The following is a 12,353-nucleotide window of genomic DNA, read 5'->3' as shown; positions in this document are numbered from 1 at the left end:
CAATGTCCCAGGGATTACGTGGGAGGCTCACTCAGGACAGGGGTTCTTCTGCAATTAGCATGTATGTATAGTATCTTAGTATCTTAACAGATATTAAGATATCTTAATATCTTAACTTTCTAGTGCACACTAGTGAATATCAGTGTTTTCTGTACAAGATACCAAACTGTATAATGTGATCCCTGACCTCAATTATCTAATAAAGTTAAAACATATAGACACATAGCAACGATATGAGGTATAATACATTTTAATATCAGTTGTTTCCTGCATACACTTTTTAAAATTTTTTAAAAAGATTTTATTTATTTATTCATGAGAGACACACACACATACACAGAGAGAGAAAGAGGCAGAGACACAGGCAGAGGGAGAAGTAGGCTCTATGCAGGGAGCCCAACATGGGACTCGATCCCGGATCTCTAGGATCATGCCCTGGGCTGAAGGCAGCACTAAACCACTGAGCCACCGGGGCTGCCCACATACACTTTTTTTTAGTAAAAATCTTTTTTTTTTTAATTTTTTTAAATTTATTTATGATAGTCACAGAGAAAGAGAGAGAGAGGCAGAGACACAGGCAGAGGGAGAAGCAGGCTCCATGCACCGGGAGCCCGACGTGGGATTCGATCCCGGGTCTCCAGGATCGCGCCCTGGGCCAAAGGCAGGCGCCAAACCGCTGCGCCACCCAGGGATCCCAAAAATCTTTATTCCACCAGAGAAATTAAGTCTCAGCTATTCTTTTAAAAGAAAAGAGGACTAATGTATAACTCTTAAGGAAAAAAGATAGTAAGACACGTCTAAAAGTGCTTTCTTAAAGGAGTAGAATTCTGCTGCAACAAAGAATTCAATTATTAGGAAAAGAACAAAAAATGGCTGGTTCAAATCTTGTTATATTACACTTATCTTTCTTTTTATTTTCTTATTAAACTATCTTGAAGAACACTGATTCCTATTTCTGTTGACACTTAATAGCTTTTTCTTTAAATGTAATATATCTAGATGTATTAACTCTTTATTTTTATTTTTTATTTTTTAATGATAGTCACAGAGAGAGAGAGAGAGAGGCAGAGACACAGGCAGAGGGAGAAGCAGGCTCCATGCACCAGGAGCCTGATGTGGGATTCGATCCCGGGTCTCCAGGATCACGCCCTGGGCCAAAGGCAGGCGCCAAACCGCTGCGCCACCCAGGGATCTCCAAACTCTTTAAAAAGTGAACTTCAGGGACGTCTGGATGGCTCATCGGTTGGGTGTCTGCCTTTGGCTCAGGGCATGATCCTGGAGTCCCGCATTGGGCTCTCTGCAGGGAGCCTGCTTCTCCCTCAGGCTGTGTCTCTGCTCCTCTCTCTCTGTGTCTCTCATGAATAAATAAATAAAATCTTAAAAAAAAAAAAAAAAAGTGAACTTCAGTGGTGCCTGGGTGGCTCAGTTGGTTGAGTGACTTAACTCTCATTTTGGCCTCAGGTCATGATCTCAGGGTCATGAGGTGGGCCCCATGTGCTTGGGCTCTGTGCTCAGTGGGGAGTGTGCTTCTCTTCCTCTCTCCCTTTGCCTCATCCCATGTGCACACATGCGGTCTTTCTCTCTCAAATAACAAATCTAAAAAAAAAAAAGAAAGAAAAAAGTGAACTTTAAACAAAGTTAGACTGTGTGTAGATAATTTAATGCTTGTTTGAAGGCTTCTTGATGGCAGTAGCAATAAATTAATTATGGATTTTTCTTTAAAGCTCCTCTATCTTTATATTCTAGCCTGATGTATATAACTCAATTATTTAACTACATAAATTGGGACTACTCTTGTAACCTACAACTTTTGTTGGCCTTGAAAGGCAAAAAGAGATGGTGGTAATGTGAGTGTTTGTTGTTTATTTTCTTTTCAAGAACAGACTTGTGAAGGTATGATCTATATCTTGTAGTAAAACATTTATCTTTTGGGCAGATATAATTTTCTGACGCCCAAGGACTTTGTTCCCATGCCAATCTGGATTAGAAAAGGCAGAAACTCTAACCTTATTTATCAGTTCCTCTTTGAATCACAGTGTGAGGATTGAGAAAAGAAAACTATAGTATAAGGCTTTCTTTTACTATGCTATTTTACAACCCATGGAAGAACAGGAGGTGAGATACTGTAATAGCTGAAAGTGAAGACCCAGAAAGGAAGGGGAGGTAAGGGTTACAAAATTACATAATTAAAACTTCATTTGGTTGAAAGTTCTATCAAAGTTCATTCACAAGTTTCTTTCTCTGCTTCACAGAGATGTAATTTTGTTTAATATTGTGTATCTGCCTTTTATTTAAAAGGATTGAATTATATAACAATCTTATCAAGATTTTTTTTTTTTTTGCATCTTTCTGTAAAACTGTTGTTAAGGATGTATTCTAGGTTAGATTTTTCTTAAACTGGGGTCTTCAGGTCCCCAGATCTAAGGATATATACTTGGCACTCTGAGAATTCCACCAATGTTTTAACTTAGACATGTATTTAAGCAGTGTTGCTTAAAAACAGTATTTTACTGCACATTAAATGAAAACTTCTTTTGCTATGATAACTCACAGCCATAGATATTTTCCTAAAGTAAGATTTTAGTTCCTTTTTTGTTTTATTTTTTACATTTTTATTGTGGTAAAATATACATAAAGTTTACCCTTTTATTTTTTTTTTAAATTTTTTTTAAATTTTATTTTTGATAGTCACACAGAGAGAGAGAGAGAGGCAGAGACACAGGCAGAGGGAGAAGCAGGCTCCAAGCACCAGGAGCCCGATGTGGGATTCGATCCCAGGTCTCCAGGATTGCGCCCTGGGCCAAAGGCAGGCGCTAAACCGTTGCGCCACCCAGGGATCCCTAAAGTTTACCCTTTTAACCATTTTTCAGTGTATAGTTCAGTGTCATGAAGTGCATTCACATTGTTATGTTGACTTTACTTTCTCATGGTACTATATCTTTTTTTTTTTAATATTTCATTTATTTATTCATGAGAGACACAGAGAGAAAGACAGAGACTTAGAGGGAGAAGCACAAAAAAAAAAAAAAGGGAGAAGCAGACTCCCCACAAGGAGTCCAATGCGGGACTCATCCCAAACCCCTGTATCACACCCTGAGCGGAAGGCAGATGCTTAACTGCTGAGCCACCCAGGTGTCTCCTCATGGCAGTATTTCTCAAAATGGAATTTTCCAGAGTATTTGAGAAGTTAAAAAAAATTTTTTTCCCTTTAAAAAGAGTCTGTGCCCAGTAGTTGTTTATCTCACTCACACGTGGAATTTAAGAAACAAAACAGAGGATCATAAGGAAGATAGGAAAAAATAAAACAAGACGAAATCAGAGAGGGAGACAAACCATAAGAGACTCCTAATCATAGGAAACAAATTGAGGGTCGCTGGAGGGAAGAGGGATGGGATGGGAGGATGGGATAACTGAGTGATGGACATTAAGAGGGGCACCTGATGTAATGAGCACTGAGTATTATATAAGATTGATGAATCACTGACCTCTACCTTTGAAACCAATAATATATTATATGTTAATTAATTGAATTTAAATAAAAATTTAAAAAACAGAAAAAAAGAGTTTGTGTGTTACTCAGGATAAGGAGTCAATATTCTAGATTATAAATTCCACTTAGAATATATGTTTTTCTCTTTTTTAAAAATTTTTATTTGTGTGTGTGTGTGTGTGTGTGTGTGAGAGAGAGAGAGAGAGAGAGAGAGAGAGCAAGAACAAGCATGAGGGGGGAGGGGCAGAAGGAGAAGGAGCCAGAGAATCTTAAGCCTACTCCAGGCTTAGCACAGAGCCTGAAGTGAGGCTCAGTTTCAACAATCCTGAAATCAAGAGTTGGAGGCTTAATGGACTGAGCCACCCAAACACCCCTAGATTTTTTTTCTCTTGATAAAAATATTTTTTCTTTCGATAATGAGAATGATATAGATCATTATTTTTTTCCTACAAATATAGAACAAAATTCAGTATTTGTAAGCATTTTCCCTGTTCCCAATTATTTGCCTATACTCTGTATTTCTTTATCTTCCTTTAATAATAAATTTTCCGATTTTACCTGGTTGACAGTACACCTTGTTTCTTTTCTTTTCTTTCTCTTTCTTTCTTTCTTTCTTTCTTTTACATCTTGTTTCAAATTCTTAAATAGGTGCTATGTAAGTGTTAACATTTTTAAAAAGAGATTTACTTGACAGGGAGAGAGAGAATACAAGTAGGGGGAAGGGAAAAGGCAGGAGGAGAGGGAGAAGTAGACTCCCCGCGGTGCAGGGAACTCCGCGGCACCCCCCTCCGGCTGAGCAGGGTGAGGGTGAGGAGGCTCCATTCCACCACCCCCCCCCCCCCCCCCCCCCCCGGCCCGGCCCCCTTCATGACCTGAGCTGAAGGCAGATGCCTAACTGACCCACCCAGGCTCCCTGGTAATATGTAAGTTTTAAATGCACGTTGAAAATTCTGGCTCAAGGTAGAAGACTGTATAAATTATAGCTGAATTCAATCTAAATTTTAGAAATTCCTTTGTGCAGTAGTAGTAACTAACATTTTAAAAATAGTTACAAAAATGTGCCTGGGCATTGTGCTGATCAATTTATTGTGAATAGCTAGTTACAACCCTATAAGTACCGTTATCACTCACGCTTCCCAGAGGTTCAAAGAAGTGAAGAATCTTCTGCAATGACCTGAAGCAGTTGTTAGGGACCCCAGTCTGGCCGACTTCTAACGCTCAGGCTCCTAACCATAATGCACCTTGCATCCCAAGTTGCACATTCTACTTTGCATGATTGATGGTTTTCTGAGACTCTTGGTGGGAGAACGCTCACTGCTGCCCCCAACGAAGCCGACCCTGTCTTCCAACAATTTTTTTGCTCTTGCACCAAGTCGCGTATCCTCTTAGGGGAGTCCTAGCCCCACCCTCTGACCCTGGTCCCCTATACCGTCTCGTCCCCTCAGATCCTCGTTCCCCTGAGTCTCTTCCCCTCACCCCCTGGCAACCACAGCAGGGCCCTGCCCCCTCATAACTAGGTCTGCCTAAGGAGCTGGCCCCTTCAGACCGTGACCTCCTACCAGGGCCCCAACTCCTCAGACAGGTGATACTCGCAGAGCCGTCTCCTCGGCCTCCTGTCCCGCGAGCCCTCAGACCCTCTTTTCCAGCACAATTGTGATTCTTGTACCCCAGGAGACAGCAGTAGCCCTCAGCAAATGCTCCGCAGGCACTTCTCCTCACAAAGGTCCTCTCCCAACCCCCAATTAAAGGCACCTCTCTACCTTTCCCGTTTCCAAACTTCTCTCAGAATCGTGGTAGGGTTTGTTCCTTTTTTTTTCTTTTCTCTCCTTGTTCTGCTTCTTATTCACGCTCCTCAACTTCCCCCACGAGCTTGTGGCCCTGTTTCAGATCCCGGAGGTTCCCCCCCTCAACCCCCCCCAAACTCACCCAAAGTCCTCTCTTCAGGAGAGTTGCGATCCCAAACGGCTCCGCGCTTTACCTCTCACCTCTGGCGGTTCGGGCCCTCTCCGCGGAGCGCTCCCCCCACTCGCCCCGCCCCGAAAGCGCCTTTCAGCTAGTCGTCGCCCGAAGCCACGCCCCCTCCACGCCTATTGGCTACTGTTCCTAAGAAGTCCCGCCTCCTCAGCTTCCAGTCCTCCTCCCGGCCCCGCTTCCCTTGTTTTCATTCCCCCTGTCACACGAGGCAGTGGCAAACCCAAGGTGGGAGGGGCGAAGTGGAGGGAGGGAAAGGGGGGCGGAAAGAGGGCGGAAAGTGAAAGGCACAGAGGGCCTCTCTTTCCCCAGTCTGACTCGGTTCTCGACTGCTCCGAGCAGCCGTTGTATTGTGGGATCGCGGCGCCGTGCCGGAGGCGCTCGGATCCACGGGGGAGCTCACTCACTAGCGCCTCCTGTTGTCCGCAAGGCTGCTCTGCCATTCCTCGGAACCCAACTCCCTCCACCGCCCCCATCGCCTCCTCCTCCATCCTCCAGTTCAAAATGGCGGCGGCGGCAGCAGCGGCGGCCGCGATGGCTCCTCCGGGCTGCCCGGGTTCGTGCCCCAACTTCGCCGTAGTCTGCTCCTTCTTGGAGCGCTACGGGCCGCTGCTCGACCTGCCCGAGTTGCCGTTTCCCGAGCTGGAGCGGGTGCTGCAGGCGCCGCCGCCGGACGTCGGCAGTGGAGAAGGTAAGCGAGGGGCCCGAACGCCCGGCGGGAAGCGGCCCTGGCACGCTCCTTCCCCCTGCTCTTCACGGACATCCCGGGCCTCCGCGGCTCTGTCCTCCCCCCGGGGCGCAGCTCCGGCCGGCCCGGCTTCTCCGCCCAGCCCCCAGGGTCTTGGGCAGCGGGGAGGCGGGGCAGAGACCCCCTAGGGCCGCTGGGCCCGGCGCCGAGCGGAGGTGGGGGCGTCGCGGCTTAGGTGTGGGCTGGGGGCGTGGAGCGGTCATTGTGCTGGCCGGCCGCCCCTGGGACTGTTTCCCGGCCGCAGGGGCCGGTCCTCCACCCCTTCTCCCCCTGGGTGGCGGGGGAAGGGGAGCGCAGGTTCCGGCCAGCTTTGCGCTTTTCTCCTCCTCCCCTCCCTTGCTTCTTCCCCTCCTCCCACCATCCTCCCCACCATCTCGGGGGAGGCTGGGCTCGTCTTCTCGGGGCGCCCCTTTCTCTCCCTCCACCTGGGTGGGCGGGGGCCAGCGGACACTTCAGCCCTCCCTCCCTCTAGTGGGAACTCCCCCGAGAGAGTCGCTCGCGTCTCTCTTCCCTTCCCCTCGAGGGCCGGTTTAACCCCCAAAACTCCTTCCTCGGAGTAGGGAGGTTTGCTCCTCCCTCATGGGAGCGGGTGGGGGGGTCCTCCTCCATTCTTGCTTTGGGGGTCGAAGTCGGTTCAGCTTCTCCACTTTGGAGGCTACAGGGTTAATTTTTCCTCCCCCATAGTTTTCCTCCTCCTTCTCCCCACCTCCCCCCAAATAATAGAAAAGCATCTCCCCACTTTTCTAATCCCTTCCCCCTTCATCGTGGCAGCGAGGCTTAGGGGAAGAAGTCGTCCTCCCATTTGCAGGGTGGGGTGGGGTGGTTAGTATGTAGGCTGGAGGAGGGGCTCAGACGGAGGGGGAAACAGTTGAAGAAGGTGCTTGTTGCTCATGTTTCTCTCTCTGGTGCTGCTGGTCTATTATTGGTGTTCGCAAGTGGTGCTCCTTCCACATAAGGCCACCGCGCGGGTGCAGGGCGCATGCTCTGCCCGGCCCCATTGAAACTTCCTGCTGCTGCTGCTGCTGCTGCTCCTGCTGCTGCTGCTGCTGCTGCTGCTGGTTCTTTCGCCGGAGCATCTCAGCGCTGTGCCTGCTGCCTCCCCTTACACTGATCGCGTACATTTCACCCCTTATTTATTCCTCATCCATGCCTCTCCTTTCCTGGCATATTTCTTCTCTTAGAGAAGGCCTTTTGTTTTTCTGGGGTTTTTGTGTGTGTGTGTTTTTACCCCCTGTGTCTGAGCATTGCCTTTATCTGGGAACAGCCCTTAGCTGGAGAAGAGACGTTTCCTAAATAGATTTTTTTTTTTTTTTTGGTTCGTATTAGGTTGCTAACGTAGTTTTTGTATAAGACAGATAGCTGTTTCCTTTCTAAGAAAACAAGGTTGCTTTTTCAATTCTCCGTGGAAGTGAAGAAGTTTAACAGAATGTATTTACATTGCCCATAGAAGGGCTCCAGGTGTGAAGTTTTCAAAATATTAGCTATAGTGAAGATGATGTTGTGGCTACCAAAGACTCAGATTAATACAGCACTTACTGTACAAGCCTGTATTTTTTATCTATAGCCCAGATCTCTTTCTGCCCTTAACAAACTGTGGCATATGAAATGGTAGTTTTTATTATTAATTTGAGAGAAAGAGTACGTGCACAAGCAGACGGAGGGGCCGAGAGAGAGAAAGAGAGAGAGAGAGAGAGAGAGAGAGAAAGGGAGAGCAGGCTCCCTGTTGAGGAGGATGGGGCTCTATCCCTATCTCATTCCCCTGGGGAGCATGACCTGAGCCTAAGGCAGACATTTAACCAACTGAGCCACCGAGGCCCCTCCAAAAGAGTAGTTTTTTTCTTTTTAAAAGATTTTATTTATTTATTCATGAGAGACGTAGAGAGATAGAGGGAGAGACACAGGCATAGAGAGAAGCAGGCTCTATGCAGGGAGCCGGAAGCAGTTTTGATCCCGGGACTCCAGGATCACGCCCTAGGTGGAGGGGAGGCACCCAACCACTAAGCCACCCAGGCGTCCCTAAAAGAGTAGTTTTTTAATGTCGTGTAAAATAGGAGTGATAAATTACATTAAATAAAGACTTCCTGCAGCATTTCTTTAAAAGTTAAGCTTCCCAGTATAGTTATTTTATTACCAAATTGCATTTACATTCAAGTTTTATAGTAGTAGTCACTATGAAGTCACTATACTAATATATGTATCTGAGAGAAATTTGGGGAAAAGGATTGCTGGCGAATTGGAATTTGCTGGGACCAAGTTGAAAGGCAGGTATAGACCTGTGATGGCATTGTATTCTGGGTGGTATACAAGTTTTCTTGTCTTCCATTCCTGTTAAGTATTTCTGCTGTTGCATTTGGCTTGTTATAGAAGAAAAAATATCAAGGTCAGTTTAATAGTTCTTGTTACCTCTCTATCTAGAGTTGAGCAATGGCCACCAGCTAAGTGAAAACTGAGAAATATTCTGGGCAGAGAGATTATACCAGTGGGCTCAGCCAGTGCATTACCATTGGTAAAGCATCCATAATTGGCATTTGCATCTATAATAATGGATCTTCACATAATGTGATCTAAGAATAATTATTAAGTAATGTTATACAGTTCAACATACTTGTCAAATGAAAAGTCGGTGCAGGTGAAATGCCATTACTGTGCTGGGAAAAGATTTTCAGGCCTTTGATGATGGTTAACTTATAACAGTTGGATGAAGCAATTCTAGTCCAACTAACAAAATTTGAACTGAATCTTTTTGGAAAGGAGTTGTGTACTAGAAAGAGTTAAGATTAAAAAAAAAAGTTAAGAGACATGAGACATGAGTTTTAGCACAGAACAGTATTATATAAGTTGTAGAGCAAATTATTTAATTTCTATAGACCTTGTCTCTTGAGTAAATAGAGATAATATCTGAGGATCAAATGAAATATTTCAAAAATCCTTTCATAAACCAAGCTCTTGCAGTATTCTTGTATTACAAATTTTATTAAAGATGTTAAATTTTTAACATGTGAGAATAGGGGTATGAGCAGAGGTATATATTTAGCTATTATGCTCTTTGGGAAAAATCTTTGTTATAGTCAATTGAGTTTTGCTCTATATAAATGAGCATTTTTATTTTTATTTTTATTTTTATTTTTATTTTTTTTTTTTAATTTTTATTTATTTATGATAGTCACAGAGAGAGAGAGGCAGAGACACAGGCAGAGGGAGAAGCGGGCTCCATGCACCGGGAGCCCGATGTGGGATTCGATCCCGGGTCTCGAGGATCGCGCCCTGGTCCAAAGGCAGGCGCCAAACCGCTGCGCCACCCAGGGATCCCTAAATGAGCATTTTTAAAAGGCAGTTCTTAGTGCTGCTTAAAAAATCCTAATTTATAAAACTTTTGGTTTTTCCTAGTGTGATTATCCGTTAAAATGTGCTTTTTTTTTTTTTTAATTTTATTTATTTATTCATGAGAGACACGGAGAAGCAGGCTCCCTATGGGGAGCCTGATGCGGGACTCTGTCCCAAGAGACTCTGTCCCAAGATTGGGGATCACAACTTGAGCCAAAGGTAGACACTCAACCACTGAGCCACCCAGGTGTCCCAGAGGTGCTTTTGAAAGTATATTCTTGTGAGTTAAACTGTTTAAAACCTTTTACCTACTCACTTTTTGTCATAGGTATAGCAATATTATGGCATCCTTTGGAGGAAACTGTAGTTCTCTATATTCCTTGTTTGAGCACTTTATGATCATTTCCCTAAAAATTTGTTGGTAAGTTTTTATTTGGCATTGTGGCTTTAGCTTAGAATTCTTCTTTCATCCCCTAGAGAGGAAATTATTAAATTTAAGTTTGAATGATATATTGAGCATTTACTATGTACAAACATCATTTCATTCTTTGTTCTTTGAGGTTGGTACTATTTTTTTTTTTTTTTTGAGGTTGGTACTATTAATTCTTTTTGGCAGGCAAGAAACTAAGGTTTAAGAGATTGATTTAGTTGCCCAGTGCCCAAGATGATATATAGTTATTGGTAAAATCTGATTTTTTAAAAGATTTATTTATTTTAGGGGAAGGGAGAGAGCTCAAGAGTGCTTGCTTGGGTGTGGGGGGGAGGGTAGGGGCAGAGGGAGAGAATCCCTGCTGAGCATGGAGCTTAACTTGGGCCTCATCCTGAGACCCTGAGATCAAGACCTAAGCTGAAATCAAGAGTCAGATGCTTAACCAACTGAGCCACCCAGCACCCCTAAAATCTGATTTCTAACCTAGATCTGAGTCCAAAGCCACAAAATTATACCTAGCCACAGGGCCATGTTTTCTACACTACACTAAGATACTTCAAGGTATTGCCACCAACTTACAGAGGTGCTATGTGGTTGTTTAAATGTTCAAGGAACAGATAGCAGGACTTGACATCTCTTGGTTGCCAGGAAAACTACTAGCTTTACACAGTTCCTGATTTGAACCTTAGATTGTGCTAAGTTCCTTTGGGTGATATACCTTTGTGAAGTTGGGTTTTGGTAGGGTTACTGTGACGAAATGTAAATGCTGCATGAAAATCAGTGAGAAATAGGAAATAAGAATAGCAGTGTCCAGTTTGATTCCAAGGTTTGAGAAGTTGTTCATATTGCCTAACCATAATATGCATTCTGTAGGTAAGTAAGTAATTGCGATTATTTAAGAATGAAGTAAAAACTTTTTTTTCAGCTAAGGTAGATCAGTTTTTCAAGTTGCTACTAACAACTTGATAAGTGAAGCTCTTAGTGTTTCTTTGCCTCCTGCTGTTGTTAAAAAAGTTACTGAAATACTGAGGGTGTTAGTTTGGAAACTTGTGCTTTAGAGACTATCACTGAGTTTTGTGACCAGAAAGAAAGGAGTACTATGTCCATTTTGACTTTATTTTGTAGAGAAGAAAACCCAGGTGCAGAGAGATTGATTTCAAGTGTATGTAGCAACCCATTGGTGCTATTCAGGCCATTCTTTTCAGAGTCCACCTGTGTGCTGAAACCATCAAGAAAAAAAATTAGATTTCTTGTTGATTTAAGTTAGAATAGGAAAAGGGTGTGCCGGCTAAAGTGTTTAAAAAAAATTTTTTTTTTCAAAGGAATCTCTACACCCAAGGTGGGGCCTGAACCAAGAGTTAGTTGCTCCACTGTCTGAGCCAGCCAGGTACCCCTGAAGGTGTTGGTTGATCCCCACTCCCTCACAATCTACTTTTGCCCCCCTAGTTCTATGCTATGCATGGACCTCCCCATCTTCTTCTTGACTACAATTGGATGAATGGAAGGTACGGATACAAGTGAAAATGGACATTGACTTTGTGAGATTACCAACAGCCAAGGCTCCCATGTGTCTTTCCTTTACTTCAGAGGACATTCTTTTTCAAGAGGAAAATGAACTTTTTCATTCTTTAAAGGTAGTCTTTGTATAGGTATTGGTTAAAAAGTTAATTATCTCTAATAACAGTCTAATAAGGTATGTGTGGATAATGTCTTACAATTCCCCTAGTTGGTACTATGATTGACTGAGTTATTTATATGGTATTAAATGAGTTGACTCATTAATTTTTAGTTTGAATTATATTTAAGATTTTATTTTACTAGTGCACTTTTAGTTTCGTGTTTTTTTTTTCTCATTTTTAAATGATTCAACGTACAGCTCTTACAGTCAAATGTCAAGTACAAAAGAGTATACCTTTCATATATAACTGGAGTTATGACTGGAACTCCTACTGGTGCTAACTGAATTGTGTGACAGTTGTTTTTAGGTGAATTCTACAAAGTAGAAAGATGACTTTACCATAACTGAAGCTACCATCTGTTGCTTTAAGCAAAAGATCTTACTGGTGCACATGCCAAGAGTTATGTCGATCCACAGTGGTAGATTGCAGGAACCAGAACCTGTTTTAATTGAAAATGTCCAGTTTGGGCTCTTCTGTTTTTTGAATAAAGAAATGGTCTTTAGATATTTATTAGAAGGAAAGAGAGAAATGTATTTCTTTTACATAATTTTTGGTATATTAACAGAGTTGAGGTATCCAAAAGTTGTGGAGGTCTGGAGGGAGTTTGCTGGTATTGTCCAAGACAGAGGATTTTTCTCGCAAAATTGGGCTTGTTAGTGCAAATTGACTCACTTATTTTTTAATTGCTAAGACGTTTCCCTTGAAATTTAT

At 43.4% G+C, this 12,353-nt stretch overlaps 2 protein-coding genes across 5 annotated transcripts in view; one reads left to right on the top strand and one right to left on the bottom strand.

The window, feature by feature from the left end:
• Positions 1-5,557, bottom strand: part of AAMDC (adipogenesis associated Mth938 domain containing) — a 36,689-nt gene extending 31,132 nt beyond the window's left edge. Inside the window, exon 1 of one of the 3 annotated variants that reach the window (XM_041730567.1) lies at positions 5,417-5,557. Coding sequence is in view for 1 of the 3 variants with exons in the window: in XM_041730569.1 (XP_041586503.1) it covers positions 1,445-1,450 (6 nt within the window). In the remaining 2 variants the exon portion in view is untranslated. The other 2 variants (XM_041730568.1, XM_041730569.1) reach the window with 2 other exon arrangements.
• Positions 5,558-5,752: 195 nt separating this feature from the next.
• Positions 5,753-12,353, top strand: part of RSF1 (remodeling and spacing factor 1) — a 155,646-nt gene continuing 149,045 nt past the window's right edge. For both annotated transcript variants that reach the window (XM_041729815.1, XM_041729814.1), the window contains exon 1: positions 5,753-6,152. In XM_041729815.1, coding sequence (XP_041585749.1) covers positions 5,966-6,152 — 187 coding nt within the window. In that variant the 5' untranslated portion in view covers positions 5,753-5,965. The remainder of the gene's footprint in view (positions 6,153-12,353) is intronic.

Source organism: Vulpes lagopus, chromosome 15 (assembly GCF_018345385.1).
Source record: "Vulpes lagopus strain Blue_001 chromosome 15, ASM1834538v1, whole genome shotgun sequence".
In the NCBI taxonomy this organism is placed as follows: Eukaryota; Metazoa; Chordata; class Mammalia; order Carnivora; family Canidae; genus Vulpes; species Vulpes lagopus.
Note: the sequence above shows the minus strand (reverse complement) of the source record. Positions and strands in the feature narration are given on the sequence as shown.